The sequence below is a fragment of the Macrobrachium rosenbergii genome, chromosome 27, assembly GCF_040412425.1.
Source record: "Macrobrachium rosenbergii isolate ZJJX-2024 chromosome 27, ASM4041242v1, whole genome shotgun sequence".
Classification (NCBI taxonomy): Eukaryota; Metazoa; Arthropoda; class Malacostraca; order Decapoda; family Palaemonidae; genus Macrobrachium; species Macrobrachium rosenbergii.
In genome coordinates, this window is record NC_089767.1 from 35,913,343 (window position 1) to 35,938,248 (window position 24,906).

The window sequence follows — 24,906 nt, forward strand, 5'->3', positions numbered from 1 at the left end:
AAGTACAGATCTCTCTCTCTCTCTCTCTCTCTCTCTCTCTCTCTCTCTCTCTCTCTCTCTCTCTCTCTCCTTTTGAAAGTCCGTATTTGTTTAGCTTTAAAGGCTTTGTTGGATCTTAATGACTCTCTCTCTCTCTCTCTCTCTCTCTCTCTCTCTCTCTCTCTCTCTCTCTCTCTCTCTCTCTCTCTCATGGGAAGCAGGTGGGGGTTCTTGTGTTAAATGAGATAGCGGCTCAACGTTGTTTTGTGGTCTGAGGAATATACGTTTGTGGTTTTAATGTTATTTATGAAATTGTAGTTATGTTAAGTTGGCGTGTGTACAAGTCTTCAGTTACGTAAGTATTGTGTGAATATTGCACATGCTTATGTACTTAAAATCATGTAAATTTAAATCAGTTTTTGACATATATCTTGTAGCGTTTTTGTCATGTTCATTTCCTACAGCACTTCCAACATTTATTGATTAATAAAATATTTTAACTCTCTATTTTCCTGTATTGGATATTTCTGATATTACCATATGTTAAAATTAATAATTGTGAAATGAAAGGGCTAGTATTCTTTATTTTTCATAGACACTCGCATATTTCACGTAAAGGCCCTTTCTTGTAGGGATATATTTGAATCTCACACCTTTGTTATATATACTTGATATTTGCCGTGGACAACTAGAAATGTTTCACTACTGTTCCCTATGCCTCTTACTTTTCCTTAGGCCTGTATTAGGATTGAAGTTTCTTTGTTAAAAGATACGAGAAAAAAGTATGTGCACTTGAAACAACCTTTTTCAGCTATTACTATTAGGAAACTAAACTGCCTCTCTCTCTCTCTCTCTCTCTCTCTCTCTCTCTCTCTCTCTCTCTCTCTCTCTCTCTCTCTCTCTGGGTAAACTTTACACCAAATAGCCTATTGAGGCTGTAGTGTTGTCATACCTTTCACCCCAGGTAAGCCTTCCACCGAGGCCTATTTACCCTCGGAATCTCGGGGGAATACGAGGTCAAGATTACACATTTTTGTTCATTATTCGTGTTCATATATATATATATATATATATATATATATATATATATATATATATATATATATATATGTATATATATATATATATATATATATTATATATATATATATATATATATATATATATGTATTATATATATATATATATATATATATATATATATATATATATATATATATATATATATATATATATATATATATATATATATACTCACACAATTCTACTTGTATGAATTTTTTCTTTTATGGACCAGGAGTCATGATGTTCAATTGAATTTATTTTTAGCTCTCGCCAAGGTTATAATCTCTGTGTCTGCCAATTACGAGTGTGACTTGAAAACAGAAGAATGGATTTCGGAGAATATTTTTGAGAAAACCGCACTGAATGTCTCCTTCCGGATGATTAACTTTGTAAATTGTCGATGAAGTTTTCTTTTGTCAATTTTCGACATATGATTAATCAGGCCAAGTTTTCATCGATGTCCACAGAAGCTTATCAAAGAGGGAGTCACCCGTGATTGGACCCAGTGTCATCTATCAAGTGCCATTCATCCTTGCTCGAGATAATTAAAAAAGACGAACACCCAGCGAGTTACAGTGTTTGTGTATGTATGTTTATATATATATATATATATATATATATATATATATATATATATATATATATATATATATATATATGTATATATATATATGTGTGTGTGTGTGTGTGTGTGTGTGTGTGTGTGTGTGTGTGTGTGTGTCTTTTCATAAGTTCCCAGGATCCTATGTTAGTCCCCAATACCGGATGATATTCTGATGACATAAGGACCTACTGCACATTTACTGTTTCATTTTATTTCTGGGCTAAACTATTTCTAGGCACTTCTTAATCCATATCGGTCACTAAATTCTCAACATTGTAATTTGAATAGCTTGGAAGGGTCTCTCTCTCTTTCTTTCTCTCTCTCTCTCTCTCTCTCTCTCTCTCTCTCTCTCTCTCTCTCTCACACAAAGGAAAGATGCAGGTACATGTTATTAGAATAACATAGTGGCATGGATACCTCTCTCTCTCTCTCTCTCTCTCTCTCTCTCTCTCTCATTAGCCTCGAACGCTTGTCGACCGTACGGTGGGTGTAATCCGCGCAATGACATCATCACATCATCACCTTTGATGAATAGGCGCCGCTCTTATGTCGCGCCGGATGACATACTTAGACACCCCACAATTAACCCGTGTTGAAGACACTTCATTTACCCCGTGAAGGCTAATAGTTAATGGAGAAGCTCTCTCTCTCTCTCTCTCTCTCTCTCTCTCTCTCTCTCTTTCGTACAGTGGCATACGCAGCAAGATATTGGTATCACACATTTGTTTGAATATTTTATACACTGGCGTGCTATTGTTGAATTCTCTCTCTCTCTCTCTCTCTCTCTCTTACAGTGGCATTTTATTTTGTGTTTTCTTTATTGTGGAGTCTATTACCACTACAGTTTTTATTAATCGCAGGAATACGCAATGATATATTCGTTATTACGTATCTGCGTGAATATTTGCCCACTTACACGCCATTCGTATTATTGTTGGGTCTCTCTCTCTCTCTCTCTCTCTCTCTCTCTCTCTCTCTCTCTCTCTCTCTCTCTCTCTCTCTCTCTCTCTCTCTCTCATCAACCGCGTGAATATGCAACAACATATTCGTTATTACGTACCTGCGTAAATATTTCGTGCTCTAACAAGCCACGCGTATTATTATCGAAAATTCTTTTAAACGTGAATTACCAAGACCGCTGGAAATGAACGTCTGTTAGCCAGCAAATCAGAGCCTAGTAATTGTTGTGGTTTTGTTGTGGCACTTAGTTTGGTTTAAAACGTCGCCCTGTGGCACTTGCACTCTCGATGCTAAACTGTAGTGGTTGGTTTGTTGTAATAGTGTTTTTTAATACTTTAATTACCTTCGGTGTTTCCTTGTTATGTATGCAGTACGTTTTAAGTTTTCGGGCTGTAATTAAGCTTTTCAATTTCGAAACATTATTATTTGTGTTCTGGTTTTGTAGGTGAGGTCAAGGTAAAAGCTGCAGGACCTTCTGGTATTCTTATTTTTTAGAACTTTGAATCATTTTTTTTGGAACTTTCGTTTATAATCTTATTTACAAAAGTATTTTCCTTTATGAGATTTTTTTTCTTAAACAAGAAGATAATTTTATTGACATAGATTCATGTCAGTAATATATTTTTAAGATTCCAGAAACAAGATATTTCGTGTTAATTTATTCCTGCCACATAAGCAATGTACATAAAAGTATACTCTAACATGTTCCCTAAATAAAGAAGAAAATGCAAACGAAATACTAAAAAAAAAGGAAACATATTCCTAAAGGAAGTAATTTTAAAAACTGAAAAAAAAGGGAAACATTCCTTAAAGTTAAAAAAGCAAAGGAAATAAATACTTAAAAGACTGTAAAAGCAAGGAAAACATGGTCCTTAATTTTAGAAAAATGAAGAGCTTTGGAAAAACCTCGAAAGAAAGGAACAGAGAAGGTCGCCGACACAGGTGACGGGAGGAAGTGAGTGACATTACCTAAATGAGTTTCCTTTAGCACGGAGATCAAGTCATCACTTGAATAATAATGAATGAATGCCTCGGTGAATGTCACGCCTCCCAGACTCCCTCACTTCTCTTTTCTTCATCAGTAAGTTGGCACGGAAAGTTGCAGTTGACTCGTGCCTCAAAGCCGAACGATTTTTTTTTTTACAGCGTCTTTGCAAAGGTACTGTACTATGATATATTCGCAGTTTTTTTTATCCATTTTGGAATGTACTGCTGTTGTTTTGCATAATTTATCGTGGCCATGTGCTAAATCAAGTATATTTTTTTTCTTAATTTTTAAAAATATTTATCGACCCCATTACTCGGTAATTTTACGTTTTGTCCAGAGTAGACTCATTATAATTGTGGTTCTCTCTCTCTCTCTCTCTCTCTCTCTCTCTCTCTCTCTCTCTCTCTCTCTCTCTCTCTCTCTCTCTCAGGTAAATTTAGTAATTACCAACATGGCTAGAGGTATGATACGTCACGTTTAATTAGCGTGTGTAAAGAGCTTAGGAATATGAATGACATCGTTTTGAAATTTGGGGCCGATAGGCATAGAGGACGCTTTCATTTTTCATATTTGTACAACCCTCATTCTCTCTCTCTCTCTCTCTCTCTCTCTCTCTCTCTCTCTCTCTCTCTCTCTCTCTCTCTCTCTCTCTCTCAGCTTAAGAAGAAATGCCGCTGCTCTGATGAAACATTTATACATTCATAATTCTGTTTTCCTTCCTCTACAAAGACAATGCTGTAATGATTGAATCTCTCTCTCTCTCTCTCTCTCTCTCTCTCTCTCTCTCTCTCTCTCTCTCTCTTGAAATTTTGAGCCAAGTATAGATAAAGGCGATAATTGTTCATACGTATAGCCCCCTCTCTCTCTCTCTCTCTCTCTCTCTCTCTCTCTCTCTCTCTCTCTCTCTCTCTCTCTCTCTCTCTCTCTCTCTCCGTCATATGCTGAATGAAATGAGACAGTCAGAGGCATGGAAAATGGTTTATAAAGTTTCGCTATTGTACAAAAAATACATGGCAATGGCTTTATTAAGCCTATTCATGGTGCTGCAAAATTTTATCAAACTGTAACGCTGAATCAGTTAACGACAGATTTGCATGCCTTTCGTGCTTTAAGCCTTTTTGCGACCTGACAGTGCTTTTGCTTTTGTTGCTGTTGCTGTTGTTTGTTCAGCTGTTGATGAAACGAAAGAAATAAAACGAGACGAATGTCATGGGCACATAGGTACGTGGGATGAAGTCCTTAAGAAGTGAATGGAGTTTATTTTTGGTATAACTGGTTCTTATTTTGACGCTTAAGAAAAATGCAAATTCTTTGAGTAATATCATTATTTCCCTTTTTAATTCCTATGCTCCCTTAATAAATTACTGCCATATACTTTGACGTGTATGGTTCTTGAACATTTCGCCATCCAAGGTCTACCGAATATAAAAATATATAGAAAATATTGCAAAGAAATAACTATAGGCTTAAGCGTGACTGTGCCACCATCCGTAGATGATAGATGCTTTGCTCAGTGATTCTTTGGAGTGATTCTCTGGCGTAGCCATCCGAGATGTGATTTTTTTACATCTCAGTGAAGAATCGATAGAATGCGATGAGCAGCTTGACAAATATCTTTTGAGTGAAGTTCTTCGGTTTTTGTTTTTCCATTCTTTTGTTTTACTTCGGTTTGTCAGAAGTCCATGAGGTATTCGAATCTCTCTCTCTCTCTCTCTCTCTCTCTCTCTCTCTCTCTCTCTCTCTCTCTCTCTCTCTCTCTCTCTCTCTCTCTCTCGACGTGTTTAGCCACATTGGTTGACTTTCATTTTGAAGTTATATCTTGGACTGCATAATTTCCAGAAATGTTCAAATGGGAGAGAGAGAGAGAGAGAGAGAGAGAGAAGAGAAGTGTTCGGCAAAATGTGCTTTAAGTGAAGGCTAATTGATAGGCGTATAATTATTTACCGAGATAAAGGTTGAATGTATAATCACCCCTTGAGAGGTTGTCTTCCTGTAAAGAAATTGGGATTAATTATATGACTGAGGTCATTTGACATTCACGGATGTAATGTAGATTTAGCTACGGTAGTTAATTAAGTGGTTAAAGGGGGTTTTTGTATGGTAATATTGGAATTACCGTTAATTAAAGCCTTGTGGTTTTGTATCCGTTGAATCTCAAAAATTCTTTTTGTTATTTTGATCATGTTTTGTTTCCGGGGTCCGTTTACACATTTAAGCATAAAGTTTAGTTAGATTAATGCACCTTTACTTGAAAAAAACCCCACTTACTACATACTGTCTCCACTAAAGTATGAATTTTATTTATTATACTTTCTCATTTTAAGGTAAACTTTTGCATTATATGTGTAACGATCCAGTTCAATATATTTGCAAAGTATCTATTATTGTTGTTTTTCGTTGTTGTAGATTTGGCTCTTGTTTTAATGTCTTGAAAATAATTAGGTTTGAATGGCCCACACCGGACACTATAATCGATTTCTATCCGTAGGTGTTAATACTTTCAAAATTGATCAGACCAAGAATAATTTACCACAGATAATAGATTAATCTTTTATTACATCACTATCCGAGTGCTGCAGTAACCCGTGTTGGACGTTTATCGGTGGGGATTAACGTAAGGGGTGATGGAGTAAAGGCTGGGAGATGACAGAGTTCTTGGTCAGTCCAGTACACACACACACACACACACGCCAACACGAGGAGCCTTGAGAGGTAAAACCCCACTCCTCTTAACCGTCGGGCATTTACCCCATTTTAAACCTCCCGCCCTCCCGAGCTGTTTGTTGTCCTCATGACAACTCGGGGGAGGGGGAGGCGGGGAGGAGGGACAGGCAACAAAACCGGGTCCCACCTGCTTCTACTACTGACCAACAACGACTCCCCACCGACCGAGTCACCCACCCCCACACACACAATTATTGTGTTCTCGTCACAAACACACATCCAAGGCTCCCTACACCCCCACACATGGTCTAACTCTAAAGCAGTGTCCTTCCCCACCCCCACACATGTGGTAAGACAGTGCCCTCCTCCCTCGTCGAGAAGAAGGGTCCAAGGGAGGTCCTTTCCCCCCACCCCCTTTCCTCCACCAACACCTATCCCATCCTCCATCTCAAATATGCACACGCGCTCAAACGTTGGTTCTTGCACTGCTTTATTGATTTTTTAAATACTATTAGTCTAGTTGGAATCGTCATTGTTAAATTGAAGCCTTTAAGTATTTATTGTTCATTGGAATAGCCTGGCTTTGTACTGAAATAGTTTCCAATTTACCTATGGCGAATTAAGCATGAATTTAATGAATGAACCTAAGGGGCTTACCACGTAGAAAGGAAGAAAAATCATATTTATCGACAAGTAATTATATTTCTTCTCAGGGTAGAGGGTTTCCTGTTTATGCCCCAAACGTGCATATACAACCAGGTATCTTAATCAAGTAAGCAATTCCTCTTGAACTTTTAATGACGTAACGAATATTTGCAACGGTGATCTATAACCAAATCAGCTGATTATGATTTGTGTAGTTTGTACTGTATAAGTAGCCTTGACAAATGATGATCCAATTGCAGTGTTGAGCTCTCTCTCTCTCTCTCTCTCTCTCTCTCTCTCTCTCTCTCTCTCTCTCTCTCTCTCTCTCTCTCTCTCTCACTTATGCATGGTGTTAGCAGGTATCAGATGAGTGACTCAGAGGTTAAATAAACAGTTTTTACTTAAGGAATAGTTGGAGGCTTTTGTGCATTTTCGCTTGGCGATTCTTATCGTTGTGTTTAATGATGGTGTGACTCTCTCTCTCTCTCTCTCTCTCTCTCTCTCTCTCTCTCTCTCTCTCTCTCTCTCTCTCTCTCTCTCTCATGGTCACACTGACACCCTCTCGCACACTTCATTTGTCGTACACTTCATGCGCAGCAGCTCATGCAGGTATGCAATTGCAAGGTTTACCTATTTTAGCTCATTTGTCATTGTGAATATGGTAGTCCCACGCTGTACTTGGATCATCTCTCTCTCTCTCTCTCTCTCTCTCTCTCTCTCTCTCTCTCTCTCTCTCTCTCTCTCTCTCTCTCTCTCTCTCCAGATTTTGTGTTTATTCATTTAGTTATAGTTGTCTGTTCTTTCTCTCTCTCTCTCTCTCTCTCTCTCTCTCTCTCTCTCTCTCTCTCTCTCTCTCTCTCTCTCTCTCCAGATTTCATGTTAATTCTTTTATTTACAGTTATTGACCAGTTTTCAACTTTTATCTTACCTGCTTTGCCTTTCACCTGGATGTCTGAAGGGAAAACCAGGAAATACCTGTAACAGGTAACTGAGGGAGGGAGAGGTGTTCTGATCCCTGAATCTGACTATGTCCTTGGCCACGAACGTAAGGCAGTTTTTCCTCTCGTGAATTCAGTCATGTCGCTTCTTTGCTGGTCAAGATTATTATCATTATTATTTAAACTTTTTTTTATCGGAATTCCAACATTATTTGTAACCACTGATATCGTAAACTTTGACTGGTCTAGATTAGTTTTATTATTATTTAAACGTTGTCGATCGAAGTTCCAACATTAATTTTTAAATACTGATGTTGTAGTAAACTTTGATTGGTAGAGATTATCATCATTATTATATTATTTAATTTTTTTGATGGAAGTTCCGGCGTTATTTTTGACGACTGATATTATTGTAAACTTTGGTCGAAATTATTGTCACTGTTATTTAAACTTTTTTTAAAGAAATTCCTACATTACTTTTAACCATTGATAACGTAAACTTTGACTGGTCGAAATTATTATCATTGTTATTTAAACTTTTTTTTTTTTAAAGAAATTCCAACGTTATTTTTAACCATTGGTAACGTAAACTTTGACTGGTCGAGATTATTTGCATTATGTTAAACTTTTTTGATCGAAGTTCCAATATTGTTTTTAACCACTAATATTGACCTAGACTATTTAAAGTCTATTATGACGTCGAAGAAGACACTTTTTGTTCGTGTCTACAAAGACACATTGTTCTCTTCTGAAGTTCATATCATAACATCCTTTGTGTACCTTTTTGCTTATTCCATAAACATCACGTGACTTCCTCTAGGGAGTCCTTCGTGTCACCTTCTCAATCTCGCGAAGAAGAAAAATAAGAAGGAAAATAAAAAGAAAAATGAAAATAAAAAGAAAAACAAGAACACATCCTTCGGATGCCATTTATTTTTTAAGAGGTCCTTCAAGGAATCCTTAAACCCCCTTCCACCCCCCACCCTAACCCCGAATACCAGCCCCCTCCCCCACCCCACAAACACCCCTTTTTCGGTCTAGTGCTTTCATCCTCATTGAAACATCCTGCTCTTGCAAGTTTTTTTGTCAAGTGCTTTGGTTATGGGACGATTATATACTCTTCATTAATGTTTAAATATAAAAAAACTGCATTAATCGGAGAACACATTAATAATAAGTAAATCAAATCCTACGCTAACGAGCAAAGGGAATTCTCCCCATTAATAGATAAATTGAATACTTCATTAATGGGTAAACAGAATACACCTTTGGTCGTGTTCAAAAACCGCATGATAAGTCAGTTTTTCGTAACGTCACGACGGCGCGTTCCTGCATTTGTTAGGTTGCATTCTCTTGGGGTGAGGTACCTGACCTGTCTTCTCCTTTTTTTTTTTTTTTTTTTTTTTTTTTTTTGGTACCTTATGGCATCATAAAATTAATCGAATTTGACTTTTCAGTCACCAAACAGTTTTTTAGTTGTGTGGAATTTTCACACCATTGGCCAAAACCATCTTTTGGACAGGTATTGAGAATTTTGGGACAATTTTATATAGAATGAAGTGAGTTATTGGTAGGCGTCAGGACACATTGTAAATATTGAAGACAGACTAACTTGAATCTTTTTTATATTTAGACTACGGCCTCGTATTATTAATAAGGCTGTGGCTTTTAATTAAAAATGTTTGAGATGGTAATTGATCTTAGAGCTTATAGCAATTATAAAAACTTCAATGGTTTGTTTCTGGATAAATATAGTAAAGGTGGTTTGAATTCCACCCAGTGCAATGTAACACGTGGAATATTTTCACCTTGCCGAGGTAGGATACTTACCAGGGGGACTCGCTGCCTTGTGTGGAATCGGTCAGATTTCGCGACGTCAGCTCAAACATCTGGGATCGAATTTGATGTGCTGGCTCTTGAGAGAGAGAGAGAGAGAGAGAGAGAGAGAATGTTTAATAGATGCTGTCTCATGCATACTCTAAATGGAGCTGAATTGTGGGGCACACACTTAACGGGGCCTCTTTTGTTTATGGCGTCGCAATGGCCCCTTTTCAATGCCCATCTCCTCTACCCATAAGCCTCAGGTCCCCTTTCTTATTATAAGATAAATTTGCCCCATTGATATTTTTCGTCTGTCAGTATCGCTCTTTAATCCAGTGGCAGGTGTGTACAGTTTGCCTGGCCCGGGGCACTCTAGTCATCATCGTTCTTGTTTAGGGCACTTTGTTTGTTTGATTATCTAAGGACGAGGAAAATCGGGTGTGCCCGGGCATGAAGGAGTGGATTAGTTGCGGAATTTAATTGTTTGTTTATTGTTGTTTCACTTTTGGGGATGAATAATTCGTGTAGTACCAAGATAAATGGATGTAGGTCGCGTAAGTTTAATATTTTTTATTATTATTATTATTATTATTATTATTATTATTATTATTATTATTATTATTGAGATCTCTTAATCATATGTTACTAAAATGGTGAAAAAAATCTACAGTGCTGTAAGTGTAAAAATATTTCAAATATGTAAAAATATTTATATAAAATGAGAGCTTTTGAGGACCTGCTTGATTCAGAGCAGGTTCTCGAAAGCTTTCGTTATATATATATATATATATATATATATATATATATATATATATATATATATATATATATATATATATATATATATATATATTTATTAACATTTGTTTATTTATTTACATTTAAATCAGTGGCGATTTCTTCACCATTATTATCTTTGTTGTTGTTTCAAGAAACTATTACTCAGAAAATAATGTTTCCGAAGTAATTTTATTTTTAACGCGAATGAACCTCGAAATGTTACATAATGTCTCATTGCAAAATACGTGTTTTAAACGCAAAGGTGTATTTCATTTGAGTTTCCCTAGAATAAACCTCTAAAATATTCTGTGATATACAAGTGCAAAATACTTCTCATTAACGCAAAGGTTACCTTGAATAAACCTTGAAATATTCAGTGGTTTATAGCTACAAATGAGGAGGTTTATTTCCCTGGAGGTACATACGCTTCAGGTTCCTTCTGTGCCTCTTGGTGGTTTTCCTCGGCGGGGCATCTGCAAGATTTCTAACGGTTCTCGAGGAGTGACGTCGCCTCTAGTGGACAGAGGTCCCTTTGTTTCTTCTCCACCTTTAGCTGGTGGTGTTTTGCCTTTTTGTTGTTTATTTTGGTGTTCTCGGGTTGTTTATATTTTGACGTGTGTATGTGTGTCCTGTCATTCCTTGGTTTGTTTTTAAAACCTGTGCTTGCGGTGACAGTTGCTTAGTCAAATATTTTTCTTCGTTAATTTTATTTTGGTTGTTTTTCGTACTTCAGTTGGGTGGATGTTTTTATAATTAGATTTCTTAATTTTTATTTGTCAAAATGTTTGAAAATATTTTATATTTCCCTAGATATTTTACCTCTGTTTTATGGCTGCCTAATGTTCGTTCTAGTTTGTTGCATTAATTTTCCTCTCGTGTATCTGTTTCTAATATTTAGCCTTTAGTCAATTGTTTGGACTTGTTGTACTTGTATTTTGCTCTTTGTCTTTTATTTATTTTCTGTTGTACTTTGTTCGATTTTATTTACTTTCTATTGCACTTGGATTGAGCTGACTTTCCTCATTTCCTGTTAAATTGAGTCTTTTCATACTTCATAATTCTTTTTTATTTGCTCAGTGTTAGAATTACTCTTTTTTTTTAACGTTGAGGTGTCTTTATTTGTAAGGCAATCGCCGGATTTTTTTTATAGAGATTTTCGTCGTGATTCCCACTGACGGATGCATTCAGATTTTTACCTAGTCCTTGAGAGCAGTAGCATTGTCATCGCTAAATTAGGAATTGGGGTTATCTTTTGTTGCAGACTATATCTCTTAATGCCATATTTTCCTGTGAGTGTAAACGTCATTGAAAACGTGGACATTCTTCATTTGTCATTTTGAAGTCACATTGGAAGGAATTTATCAGCTGCCACATAGCAAAAGTCAGATAGCACCTCCCATAATTATGTTTTACTTTATTTCTAATTGTTTTTCATTTTTATTTTCGTCCTTACCCATTTTAAAATTGTCACGTTCCTACGGGGATATAAACCTTCGCTTTTTATATGAGGAGTAATCCTTTGCGCATGCGCGCAGACCGTCTTGTATGACTGAGAAAACTAAAAGAATAACGCAGGTAGGCCTTGGGCATGATGCCCACGGCTGTGCTCACTCCTTCCTTGTGATAATCCGCCGTAGATTTCAGACGTTCGTTTAAATGCACGACAGTTGGCGAATGGCCTTAGACTGCCGGATTTTTACTCGAGATTACAAATCGAAAACAATCACGCAGTATAATTAAAGTCCATGTCATTACCTCACGACCATGAAGCAGTGGAAAGGCTTGAGCACTCGGTCAAAAATTGTTTTTATTTTTATTCACAGTCTGCTTAATCTCATCTTCTCCTTTGATGAGTGAGGAGATAGGTTCAAGAGCCAGCAGTTAAGAGAACAAATTTGGGACCCCTTCTACAAGGAGAATTTTTATATGAGAAAAATAAATTTTCATATATATATATATATATATATATATATATATATATATATATATATATATATATATATATATATATAGTATTATAAATTTGTTTTTATTTATGTGGGATGCAAACAGCATTGATAAATAATTTTATCAGGGAAACTACATTGGAAAGGTGACATGATAGTAGTATATTTCATTCTGGGTATATTTTATATGTTCTCAGTATATGTTATACGTGTCTGTTTTGTACCTTACACTTTAAAAGGACTTATTATTACTGAGAGACTTCGTGAGGCATACCATTTGTATCGCCCTGTTTTTGTCCGTCACACCGCACAGCCAGCCACCTGCTACTGCTGTATTTCATTGTATTATTATTCTCTCTCTCTCTCTCTCTCTCTCTCTCTCTCTCTCTCTCTCTCTCTCTCGTCAATACACAGACAGTTGGCATCCCTCAGTGAAGGTTGAAGTACAACAACAACATTGATGACCTTTTGCGAAAGTATTCATGTCCATTGTATTTGTCTTCCTTTCTCTCTCTCTCTCTCTCTCTCTCTCTCTCTCTCTCTCTCTCTCTCTCTCTCTCTAGATGTATTTTCGTTATATTTCTACATCTTGAATAGCATTGGGTAGTGTTGACATATATTTATTTTAAAATCTTTACCCTGCGGATTTTCTCATATGTAATTTATTATTTTTAATTAAAACAATTATTACACTGATAAGAAAGATTATTCAGTAAATATACGCATATTCACGTTAACAACATGCGCATACCTACTGAATCATCTTGCTTACAGTGCAGTCAATTTTTGAATTTAAAAAATGACAAATTACACATGAGGAAAACCTTTATAATAACGCCCTTGTTATTGTAAAGGACCAGTCGAAAAAACAGAGCTTTAGACGTCCTCAGCAGAAGATATATGCAGAGCTCGTGATACCTAGAATTGTGCAAAAAAAAAAAAAAAAAAAAAAAGCGACCTTGAGCCCTGAGTCTAACGAGGAAAAGAAAGGTAGGGACGAGAGATGTGGAGATAATGACGCGGATGAGAATGACTCGAGTTATTATGCGAATGAAGGAGAACAGAAGATATGCTCAAGGAAAATGTAAGACGATATCGTGCTTGAAAAGTTAAAACTTACACGGTTGTTCTTTGTTATTATTATTACAGTTGTTGGTGCTGTTGAATATTCAATGGAAATTGGTCAGAGTTAGAGAACAGGCAAAATGAAATGAGGAAAAGAAACCAGAGAGATTGGAAATTGGCCAAGTCAGAGACATGGCAAAGTAATAACAATAATAATAATAATAATAATAATAATAATAATATCTTTTATTTCAGCTCAGGGCCATATACAAGGAATACACAAAATAAAATAAGGAAAAAGAAACTAATAATAATAATAAAAATCTTTATTTCAGCTCAGGGCAATATACAAGGCATATACAAAGTAGAATGGAAGCAAAGGAAACTAGACAGAGATTGGGAAGTGTTGTTAGAACAACTTAAACGAATAGAAATTTTTAAAAAGTTATTTCGACTAAGTGTTGCAGAAATGAAAAAAAAATAATTTAGTTAAATAAAAGAATCACATCGACTAAGTATTGGAGAAACGAAAACGAGAAGTCAGGAGGTTCAAACGTCTCCTCCTTCTTGTTTATTTGGTGTTGGATGCGTAGAAAGGAGGAAGGGAGGAGAGGAGAGGAAAGGAGAGATGGGATTCTTTGTGGTGACGATTGCGGTGGGCCTTCGTAGATGAAGTGTCAACTAGCCTTTTTCAAGTGAGGGAGAGAGAGAGAGACTGCTTTTTGATTTACATATTCTAGACATTTTTAGGCGTTTGATGAGTTTCTGTGTATTAGAGATACTGTTCTTGTTTTGTGTGATATATTGTAATAATAATAATAATAATAATAATAATAATAATAGTTTATAGACTAAATAGAAGTCTGTGAAACATAAGGACTAAAAGTACCCGTACTCCTTACCTTTCACAAAGGAACTCCCTACTTGACTAATATGGACATAATCTGGGAAGTGAATATCACTTTCCTAATTCCCTGTCGGAAAAACACTTCCATGTAAAGTGATAAGCGGGAGAGATTAGTTGTTCAGGAAATTATGCCCCTTAAGTGCTGACCTGTGCTGCTCTGAACATAATTTTCAACCTTTGAAAAGGAACTGGGGCTTAAGTTCAGTCAAGTGGTTTCAGTCCGTTTCCGGAAGTAATTTGTAGTAATTTCCTGTTTGATCTACAGTATATTTATATTTTCCTTACGCGTTGTCATTGATGTCATATTTCCTTTGTTGTGTTGTTTATTCACTAATGTATCTTTTAGTTCCTGAATGTTGTATTGTAATTTTTATGAGGTATGAATACTGTGTACAGGCTCACCTCTTAATCTGCTATCAGTATGGAGAATAGAAGTGAATTGAAGTGACGTCATATCTTGCGTAAGACAACGCTTTTATCAAGGTGGTAATATTCCCAGAACTCCTCTTTTAAACTCCCTGAAGTTTTCGTCATCGGGGTTGATTGAAAGCTTGTGTCATCTCGTCATCATCCACCAATTTACCTAATCAGACTCGACCTCGAAGATACGATTGGTCAGCGTCTCTCTTTTCAAGGTCCCAAGAAGGATATACGGTTATCAGATGAGACATCCTATCTCGTGGATCCTTCACTGTGGTTAGCTGTCCTTTTTAAGTCAGCTGTCCCTTCCCCTTCCCTCCCTCCCCCCTCCCCCTTCCCCTCCCTTCCTGGTCACCTATCAACACCTCCTCAACCGTGGTGCTGCACTCTCTCTCTCTCTCTCTCTCTCTCTCTCTCTCTCTCTCTCTCTCTCTCTCTCTTGCTGGTCACTTATCCAACACCTCCTTAACATTGGTGCTGCTCTCTCTCTCTCTCTCTCTCTCTCTCTCTCTCTCTCTCTCTCTCTCTCTCTCTCATCCTATTACTCATATCTGTGTTGAAGGAATCTATGTCAACAGGATCGAGTCTGACTATTCAGGTCTTACGCTGAAAGCAATGTTTATATTACTTTGGCCTGCTTGCTTGTATCTTAGATTTGGTGTTAAGAGATGTGATAAAAAAAAATTGCTGATAAAGGTACCTTAATTTAGTATCAATGTATACCCATCTTTACAAAATTCACGTTCCCTGAGAGGTAAGCACATCAATCATATATATAAATCATATATATATATATATATATATATATATATAATGAAAAGGAATCCGGGAAAAAAAACCGGACTTGGAAAGATGCTCTAACTTTTAAAAATGGTTCTTAGAGCGTCGTCTGGTACGAAAGCACATCTTTGACAGATCATGACATGACCTCATGGCGAGCTGACGTGTGTAAATCCTATTGCATCATTACAAAATGATATTTGAGAACTCGGTTTACTGCAGGATCTTCCCTATTCACTAACTTAAGTACAATTATATGATAAAATACTGTAAGAATTTTTAAAATAAAGAAAATATTTGTGCTTTTAGAGGCAGAAGTTACTAATGAAGATTATGACAGGAAAAAAATCTTGACTTTTTAAAAATATTAATTTTCTAAAGATAAAAAATTTTATAATGGCAAGCTAAAGTAAACTCAGAGTTATAGGCTACCCAGAATGCCGATTTTAGATCGGGCCAATGACCTGGTCTTAGAAACCTAAATTGTGAGAGTTGGATTCAGCCTCAGTCTCCAACCTCTCATCAGATGAACTCACGTTTTTTTCGTAGCGTGCTACCGTGTTAATTGCTTTACTTATTTCAGAATCCGTTTGTGACGTCACTATAATAAATGGCCTTTATTTTTTTTTTTTTAAGCAAACAACAGGTATCGTGTACGAAAACGCTAATTGAAACCAATTTAAGAAAATATGTTCAGACGATAGACATATTTACATAACAAATGGCACCTTTTTTGTAGCAGACGACAGGTAATCATGTACGAAAACGCTAATTGAAACTAATCTGAAAGAATACGTTTAGATTATAGATATATCTATTTCCAAGGGTATATCAATCTTAAAATGCTAAGTACCCCTTTAAATTCGAAGTTAAAAACAAAGAGTAGGCGGAGTAAGAAAAGTATTTACATTTTATCGTAAGAAAAAAACACCACATTTAATTATGCCTCGTTTCCTTCTCCATGCGTAAAAGATTGCCCAATCTTGACAAGTACCTCGGAAGACTCCGAGCACGGAACCGTGACGCATTGAAGGTCGCTGGTAATGCGTTTTTCTTCTTTTTTTTCCTCATTACAAGAATTGCATTCCTCTCTCTCTCTCTCTCTCTCTCTCTCTCTCTCTCTCTCTCTCTCTCTCTCTCTCTCTCATATGGATCGTATGGTCTTCATCTATTGTCACATCTTTGTAGACCATTCATTTCTTTAGATACTTGTACAGACTTTTGTTAATGTGAAAAGGCATTTGTATGGTATATGTAAGTGTTAAGCGACAATTACTGGGAATTATTTAAGCAAATTAGCATGCTTTAATGATATATATCTATATATTTATTTATTTATTTATATATGCATTCACATACGTATATGATGTGCATGTGCTTATTTGTAAACTCATATACTGACATGTATACTGTATATGCCCTTGTGTAGTTTCACCGGTATCCAAGCCATCTAGACTTCCCAGAAACACTTGAAGTCAAGAGGGTTTTTGTTTATCATAAGATTTATAAGCGGGGATTTTCCTATTCTTGCTGCGCTTCTTAAGAGCTGGCTTCGGCGAATTCATGCATTCATAAAAATCTTAAGGAATGGGATGGTATCCGTTCAGGTTCTTTTCAAGACTGCATTCTCTGATTTCGAAAGTTTGAACGAATTTCTACAGAGTTCAATTAATGTACACAATGAGATTCTTTCTTATTTCCATTGTATTGATAAAGTTTGTTATCGTTGTATTTCCTAATAAGTTTCGTCGTAGACATTGAACTGGTTTTATTTCTCTATTAAAAATCGTAAATACTTATAAGCGTTTGTCAACCAAAAAGTTTATTGTGTTGCGATTTTGTAATGTTTTATGTTTTGATTTTCAAGTGCCATTTTTGTAGATATTTGGTGTCTGGGTGTTTATATTGACCAAAAGTGATTTCCAGAAATTCTCTCTCTCTCTCTCTCTCTCTCTCTCTCTCTCTCTCTCTCTCTCTCTCTCTCTCTCTCAACCCTCCTACGTCGTTCTCAGTTGCTGTGGCTATAAACTCTAGGATAACTGTAATAGGCCAACATCTTTTGTTCCCTTCTCACCTGTGGTATCTGTACATTGGCCATCAGATGATAATTGCCTTGTTATCCTGTGAACCCTCTTTCGAGTGTGAAACTCTATTACACGTGTATATCAATACATACGCACCTTCTCTGAAGTATTGTATGACAACATTTGCCGAGTTCCAACCGCAACTCTTTTTCTGTGTTTTGCGTGTGAAATGGATATCGGTATTTGAGACTCTCTCTCTCTCTCTCTCTCTCTCTCTCTCTCTCTCTCTCTCTCTCTCTCTCTCTCTCTCTCTCTCTCCCCAGAGTTTGTGTCGTATTAATACATTCTCTTGATTGAATTAACTCAACCTGAAAGTTTCTAATTCTTTTATCCACGTTTTTCGGTCTTTCGTAATAAAGTTTCTAATAATAAAGTTGATAATGGTGATGGGGATAATAAAGTGGACTCATTAGTTAAAAGCTTCCTACTAATTCGGTGACATGAAGAGTCCCTGGTGTGAGTTTTTTTTTTTTTTTATCTCCTATTGAAGGGAACGGTGATGGCATGAGAGGGGCGGTGTCATTTCACCTGAACAGGTAATCATAATCATTAGCGGGTCTTCTGTGTACACATCATAACAGAGGAAGTGTTTTTTTTTTTCATTATTGTAATGCTTTTTTATTTGTTAATGTTAGTGATCTTCATTTCCTTTTCAGTGTTGTAATTAGTGACGTCTCTCTCTCTCTCTCTCTCTCTCTCTCTCTCTCTCTCTCTCTCTCTCTCTCTCTCTCTCTCTCTCTGCTTAGTGTCGAAACATGAATTTGAATTATAAATTCTTTTGACTCACAGCCTTCTAACCTGTGTATATAAGTGGAAGGGAAAGCCCAGCTCATACTAGAAGACATTAAACGTCAAAGTATAATCTTTAGCTCACATATATGACACTAACACCAACAACTGGATACTAGAATTCATTCACTGACCCGTTAGGTGTCCGTTATGTACGTAACACCCACTAAAATCTGTTGGGAAACTTGGTCACAAAGACATACTCTGTAGAAGAAGCAGTATCCGAATAGGGGTTAACAGGCTCGTATCTCCAGCTCGATTGGTTATTTGAGGCGAATTCTCTCCCTAGGAACTAAACTGGACCAGAGAGGAAATAAATAGAGAACGCGGACGCTGTCATTATGTTATTGCAATATCTGCGGTCGCCTGAGAATTTCTAGGTTTGGTTTTCACACGCTTTCCAGTTTCCAGAAGATGGATTGCGTTAGTGACGCGTAAGTTAAAAACCTTCTCTCACTCCATTTCACTCATGGTATTCGCAATCTTGCAGGTTTGTGGACGTTTGCTGGGCGCTAAACGCAAGAGCTGATATGACACTTCATTTTGGCTTTAGGAAAAAGATGTCACTTCCTGATATTTTATGGTGTGGTGAATGAATTCGTCATTGATTATTTTTTACTCTCATTTTATGACATAAAGTTTCCTAGTTAGGTCTAGCTTAAGAATTGTCATTTAGACTACACTTGCATTACTTATAGGTCTTCAAGAAAGAAAATGGTTATTTTTTTTTTTCATTTGCACAATTATACATTGCATTAGTGACATATCATATTAATATTTTCATTACAGAATCACTAATATCACTTCAGGTCAGCGAAGTTTTGACATCATTATAGGACACGCACTGCTTATTTTTATGTACTCTCCCGCTCGTGCATGAGCCTAGAAGGGTGGATCCAAAATTAGTCTTCCTCAGTTTCTAACCGTTGGTTTTGTCATGGGGAACCAGTTCCAATGCTTTATGGTACAGTTGTCACACAGACAGAAATTGGAAATATATATAATTATATAAATATAATATATATATATATATATATATATATATATATATATATGTGTGTGTGTGTGTGTGTGTGTGTGTGTGTGTGTGTGTGTGACAGGCACATTGTTTTTTTTAAATCATCAGTTTCCTCTTCCTCCAAGGAAACAACCATCACTGTCAGCAATGTATGAAAGACTTATGGAAAAGAAGAGTACCTGTGTAATGTAGTAAAACTCCTTTTTCATTTTTGAATGAAAAGGTAATCCAACTGAAACTTTATTTTGACCTCCCGCACGTGACAAAAGTATTAAGTGTACAAAAATAAGCTGTACTGTGTTTTGTCATGTAGACAGGGATTATTGCGACTGATGATTTCTATTGAATAAATTGAAACTGATGATTGATTTTTTGTACGTCACAGGTGAGGGTAACCAAGCTCTACAAGAGTTCTTAGCATCGCGCAATCCACGCCAGCAACACTCTGCTACCTTAGAGTCGTACCTCATCAAGCCTATCCAGCGCATCCTGAAATACCCTCTGCTTCTGCAGCAACTCAAGGCTCTGACCACCCCGGGTTCTGATGAGCATAGACATCTAGTTGGTATGTACAACTCACAGCTTCTCTCTCCCCCCTCTTCTTCCTCATAACTCTTCTTGTCCTATTTCTTCACTGGATGAGACAGAGTGACTTGACAGATTCAAAAATAACAGTTTTGCCTCTGTCCAACATCATCACCTTCATGCGATTTGGGGTAGCAGATGATGTACGAAGCCCAGGGATATATGACCACGATGTTTGTCATTTCTGCACAACCAGTTTCGTTTTCGGTATTATTTTGGTTTTTTGCTTGCTCCGTTTTCACTCCAGCAGAGTTTTATTTCTCACCTTTCAGTTTTATTTTAAGTTTCAGATGGTTCATGCTTTTAATGATCAGTTTTGCAGACCCGCCGGAGGGTTGGTTTTTGGTCTTCCATGCTTTGCAGTTTTTTCTCATTGAACGGCTTTTCCATCTAGTTCACTCTTTGTGTGCATTACAGTACTTCACTTGATATTTGTTCTTTTTTTTATTGCACATGTAATGGATTTCAGATTCATGTGTTTCTGTAAAGTCCTCATGACAGGGTGAATTTATTTGTTATTGAACTTATTCTCGTAAGATTTAGTGTTTTATGCACACTTCCTGAAAGTCAGTCTTTCTTATACTGAATGAAAAAAGAAACCAATATATTTCATGAACTAGCTTTTAAAATAAGTATATGTGTGCTGTGACAAAGTACAGTACTGTTAAAAGGCATCTTAGGTACTGTATACGAAATGGAACTGATTGAATATAGTAACTGAAGTATTGCGTTCCTCTGAATTTTGACAATGAACATTTAACTGATGGTATTGTAGCATCTAAATACATTATATAAGCATGATTTGCCTTTCCGCTGATAACAGAATTTATTATGAGGGTTATAATTGCATGTTGCACATTAAGATTCAGTTGAGTTTCACCTGAACAAGTTGAACTTTGGTATTTCAGCATTTAATTTTTTTTTATTCTTTTCCAGTTGAAGTATTGAATGGTAATTAAAACAAAACCTTAGCATGCTCTAGTAAATTACATACAGATGTAACTTTTTTAAAAGAGTTGGTATTGTTTTCTTTCAGGCAAAAATCCATGGTATACTATTTTATTGCTTGCTCTGTACAAAGTAACGAGAGGGATCTCAGCTTTAAACGTGAAATCCTGTTTGCTCATTATTTCATTTGATGATTGGTAATGGTGAAGAATGATTTGTTTACACTTGTAGCAGAGAACCAAGCTGACTCTGGCTTGGTTCTGTGCAGACTTTAATTCCTGACTTACCCATGACTGTTTCATGCTGGTTATATTTGACCTTATTCTTCCTCACAGAAATGTAAAGTCAGAAGTTCTCTGCTATTTTAATTAAAAATAATTTGTTATACAGTATCTGAAAAATATGTAAACAAAATACTTTCCCCACATGTTAGATGTGAAGCAACCTATAGCTCAAGAATTTCAGGCCATAGCAGTATTTTAGTAATCCAAATTCAGCCTTACGTTCCTTTCAGTACCAAGTATTATTACGGTATCTGTTTTGTCACCAAATAGGTCCCATTTATGTCTCAGGTGACTAGTCCCATAATACAGTACTGTATATGAAATTGAAACACCTTCCATACCATACAGTGAAGACAGAATCACTGACAAAGTACCATTTGCCTAAAATATCTGCTGTTGAGTAACTAAAGGGGTTGCATTTGCATAAGATAAGGAGAAAATCATTTTTCAGACATAAATTTTAATGAAAAGCTTTTTACTAAATTACACAGCTGTATATTTTATAGACATATGACAGATTTCAGAGTGGTTTACTTTGCCTTTGAAATGTTAAATTAACAGCCTCTAGCATAGTTAATGTAGTTGGTGAAAGTTTTCTACAATTGTGATGCCCCCGAACAATCTTAAGACAGTGAACCCTAGCGCTGGATTATTAGTTTTTGTAGGGTAAGTTTGAAATGTTGTGAATTATGGTAAACGTTCATATAACTGACCCATATAAGAAAATGTAAAGGGAATAAGATAGGTGTATATAAAATATGGGTGAAATTAACATTAGATAAAAAAATTGCTGTTAACATGAATATACTCAGGTAACTGGGCACCATGAGTTAGTTTTGCAGTCTCTAACATTACCACTCATAACAACAACAAAATGGACTACAGTACTGCTTGTTGATGTTATAATACTTTAGATTTTGCACTTTATGAGAGTGTGTTAATTTTGTTTCTCTTATATGATATGTTTACTTATGGCTCAGAAGGTAACATGTGACAAAGAACCCAATATACAGTCAGATGCAGACTTCTGCAGTGTTAGCAGTGCAAATCATTCATGACCATTATTATATCAGGCCAATGAATATTGGATGCAATTCTTTTTGGTTTGTTTTTGTCACCTTACACTTTTTAAAACTGCTTTTGAAGCTGTACAAGCTTTAGTAGGACACATAGAGAGCAAAGCAGATCTATGTTTTTAGTTCCATTATTATTTTTGCTATTAGTGTTAATGTTTGGCCCACTTAGCTTCTATTCATTATGCAACAAGTGTAAGCAATTTTTGAAGGGCTCATCTGACACCTTGTCTGTAACAACAGAGGCCCTGAAGGTCATGGAGAAGGTAGCCGAGCATATCAACGAGATGCAAAGGATCCATGAGGAATATGGTGCAATATTTGACCATTTATTCCGTCAACATCAAAAGTCTTGCAAACAAGTAAGTGACCATGTACAGATCCATATTGTAAAGAACCCCATTTGAAAGTGTGTACAATGACTAATACTTTTAACAGCCTTGTAGTGGATGTTGTAACTTTTATTTTTATTTTCAATCCCTGCAAGTTTTCCTTTTGCTTGGAAATCCCTCAATAGTTGTTATATTCATGAAATTTTGATACAAAATTGACAACATTTATATTCAACATAGGAACCTAGGATCTCACATGGTCCACACCTCCCACAGCCAATCGACCTCTCTCCGGGGGACCTCCTCTACTATGGAGGTGTTGAGTGGCTCAATATCTCCGATTTCCTCGGCAAGATCAAGAAGGGCCTGGAACTTCATGCCATGTGCTTTGTCTTCAAAACAGCTGTTGTCTTCTTATGTAAAGAGAGACTTAGACAGAAGAAAAAGCTGATGGTTAGTTCAGTAGTAAGTGTGAATAAAAGGGGTTTGTTTTCTCTTCATTTCTTATACTTTATGATGAAATTCTGATTTCAGTTACAGTTATGAAAGGCACTTTAATTTCTTTGCTTCTTAGTCTGCTTAATTATAGGAAGAATTTCATTTTTCTTAAAGAAGTTTTGTTTTTAGTGCCATACATCAGTTATACAAATACTGTAAAGAGGACGGTGATTAAAGCATGTGGTAGTTATTTGGCAACTTTTTAAGTAAGAAATACAATTCTTTTATCAGATTTGAAGAATGTGCAAAAGCATACAAATTATTTAATCTAGAAATATTAAAATTATTGCATGCTAAAGACATCAATTACATTGGAAATATTTTATTTACGGTATGAATAGTATTCTGGATTGTACCGATATTTTCCATAGCATTTGGCTCTTTAATTTTAAAATTCACAGTGCTTATATATTTTTGCATCATGCTTTTGAACCCTTTTATAGAAAAAATTTCCTTTAGAGATTTTTGCTTCTTTATCATAACATTCTGTTGCTTATAAACTTCCAAATTTGTAGCAGTCATAATTATATAAACATTATAGCTAATACATTGCTCGTTTTTGCAGGGTGCTCCTGGGAAGAATAGTTCATCAGAAGTTGAAATTATTAGGTATCAGGTGCTCATCCCAGTGACAGAAGTGCAGGTTAGAGCGTCTTCTATGAAAGACATGGACTCTCACTTTCTTTGGGAACTTATTCACCTCAAAAGCCAATTACAACGACGGTCTGAAAAAGTCTATCATTTATCTAATAGGTATGTAACAAAGTTGCTAATGTCAACATGTAAGTATAGTAATCTAGTATCATATAGTTAGACTAACTTGTGGAAACACAGGTGCTATGACTAAGGAGGCTGTAATTTGGCAGTTTATTTTATTGCAGCGCTGTGTAACTGGACCAAGTGTATATTTTCATTGGATAAAACCACATCCACAACACACCAAAATTACATTTTCAAGCAAAGACAGAATTGAAAATAAAATGTTGATGAAATACTTTTATCATTTTGATCAAAATGTGTGTTTTGAACATTTCTGCTTCTCGTTTGCAGAGCTATTAATTGCTTTCATCTTGCTTTACAGTACATCAGAATTTCGAAATGCTTTCCTGAAGACTATACGACAGATCATCAGGGAATCTGTACGCAATATGAACATCCCAGCCAATAAGCCATCATCGTCCTCTTCCAGCGTTTCAAACAAAGGGAACACAAACACATTACAACCTTCACGGTCGGCACAAAAGAAAAAGACTCCCATGTCAGTATGAGGACTCGGTGAAGTATTTTGACTCGACATCACGTTTTGTTTGTAGTTTTCGTAATTATAGTATATTTTGAGATAAGTTTTGCTTGAATCATACTTACTTAGGTTATAAATTCTTGATTTTACTTATGATTGTCTTTAATATCATTATTCAAAAACTTGATGAAGTTCCTAAACAATTTTTTCAAAAATAATCAAATTTATTAAACTTGAGTGAACCTTGGGAAGATTTGTTTACAGCAGATAATTAACTGATAATTTACCAATCTATTAATATTTAGTTGATCAGTACTTTACCTATGTTGCTTAGCTTGTTACAGCATATATCTATCATAATAAGGTGGTAAGCATTATTTTAAGAATATATTTTCTTGTCTTTTTGAAGAAACTTCCTGAAAAGATTAATAAACTTGAAGATCAAGTTAATTATTCTCCCTGTAAGCACCCAAGGTGTATAAGATGACATAAA

The 24,906-nt window shown here is 36.0% G+C and overlaps 1 protein-coding gene across 25 annotated transcripts in view; it reads left to right on the forward strand.

Moving 5' to 3' along the window:
* The window catches only part of sif (still life), a 682,529-nt gene that overhangs the window by 628,525 nt on the left and 29,098 nt on the right, over positions 1 to 24,906 (forward strand). For 20 of the 25 annotated variants that reach the window (XM_067129380.1, XM_067129384.1, XM_067129405.1 and 17 more), the window contains 5 exons: positions 19,839 to 20,018; positions 22,587 to 22,705; positions 22,916 to 23,140; positions 23,739 to 23,926; positions 24,255 to 24,431. In XM_067129380.1, coding sequence (XP_066985481.1) covers positions 19,839 to 20,018; positions 22,587 to 22,705; positions 22,916 to 23,140; positions 23,739 to 23,926; positions 24,255 to 24,431 — 889 coding nt within the window. The remainder of the gene's footprint in view (positions 1 to 19,838; positions 20,019 to 22,586; positions 22,706 to 22,915; positions 23,141 to 23,738; positions 23,927 to 24,254; positions 24,432 to 24,906) is intronic. The other 5 variants (XM_067129383.1, XM_067129386.1, XM_067129387.1 and 2 more) reach the window with 3 other exon arrangements.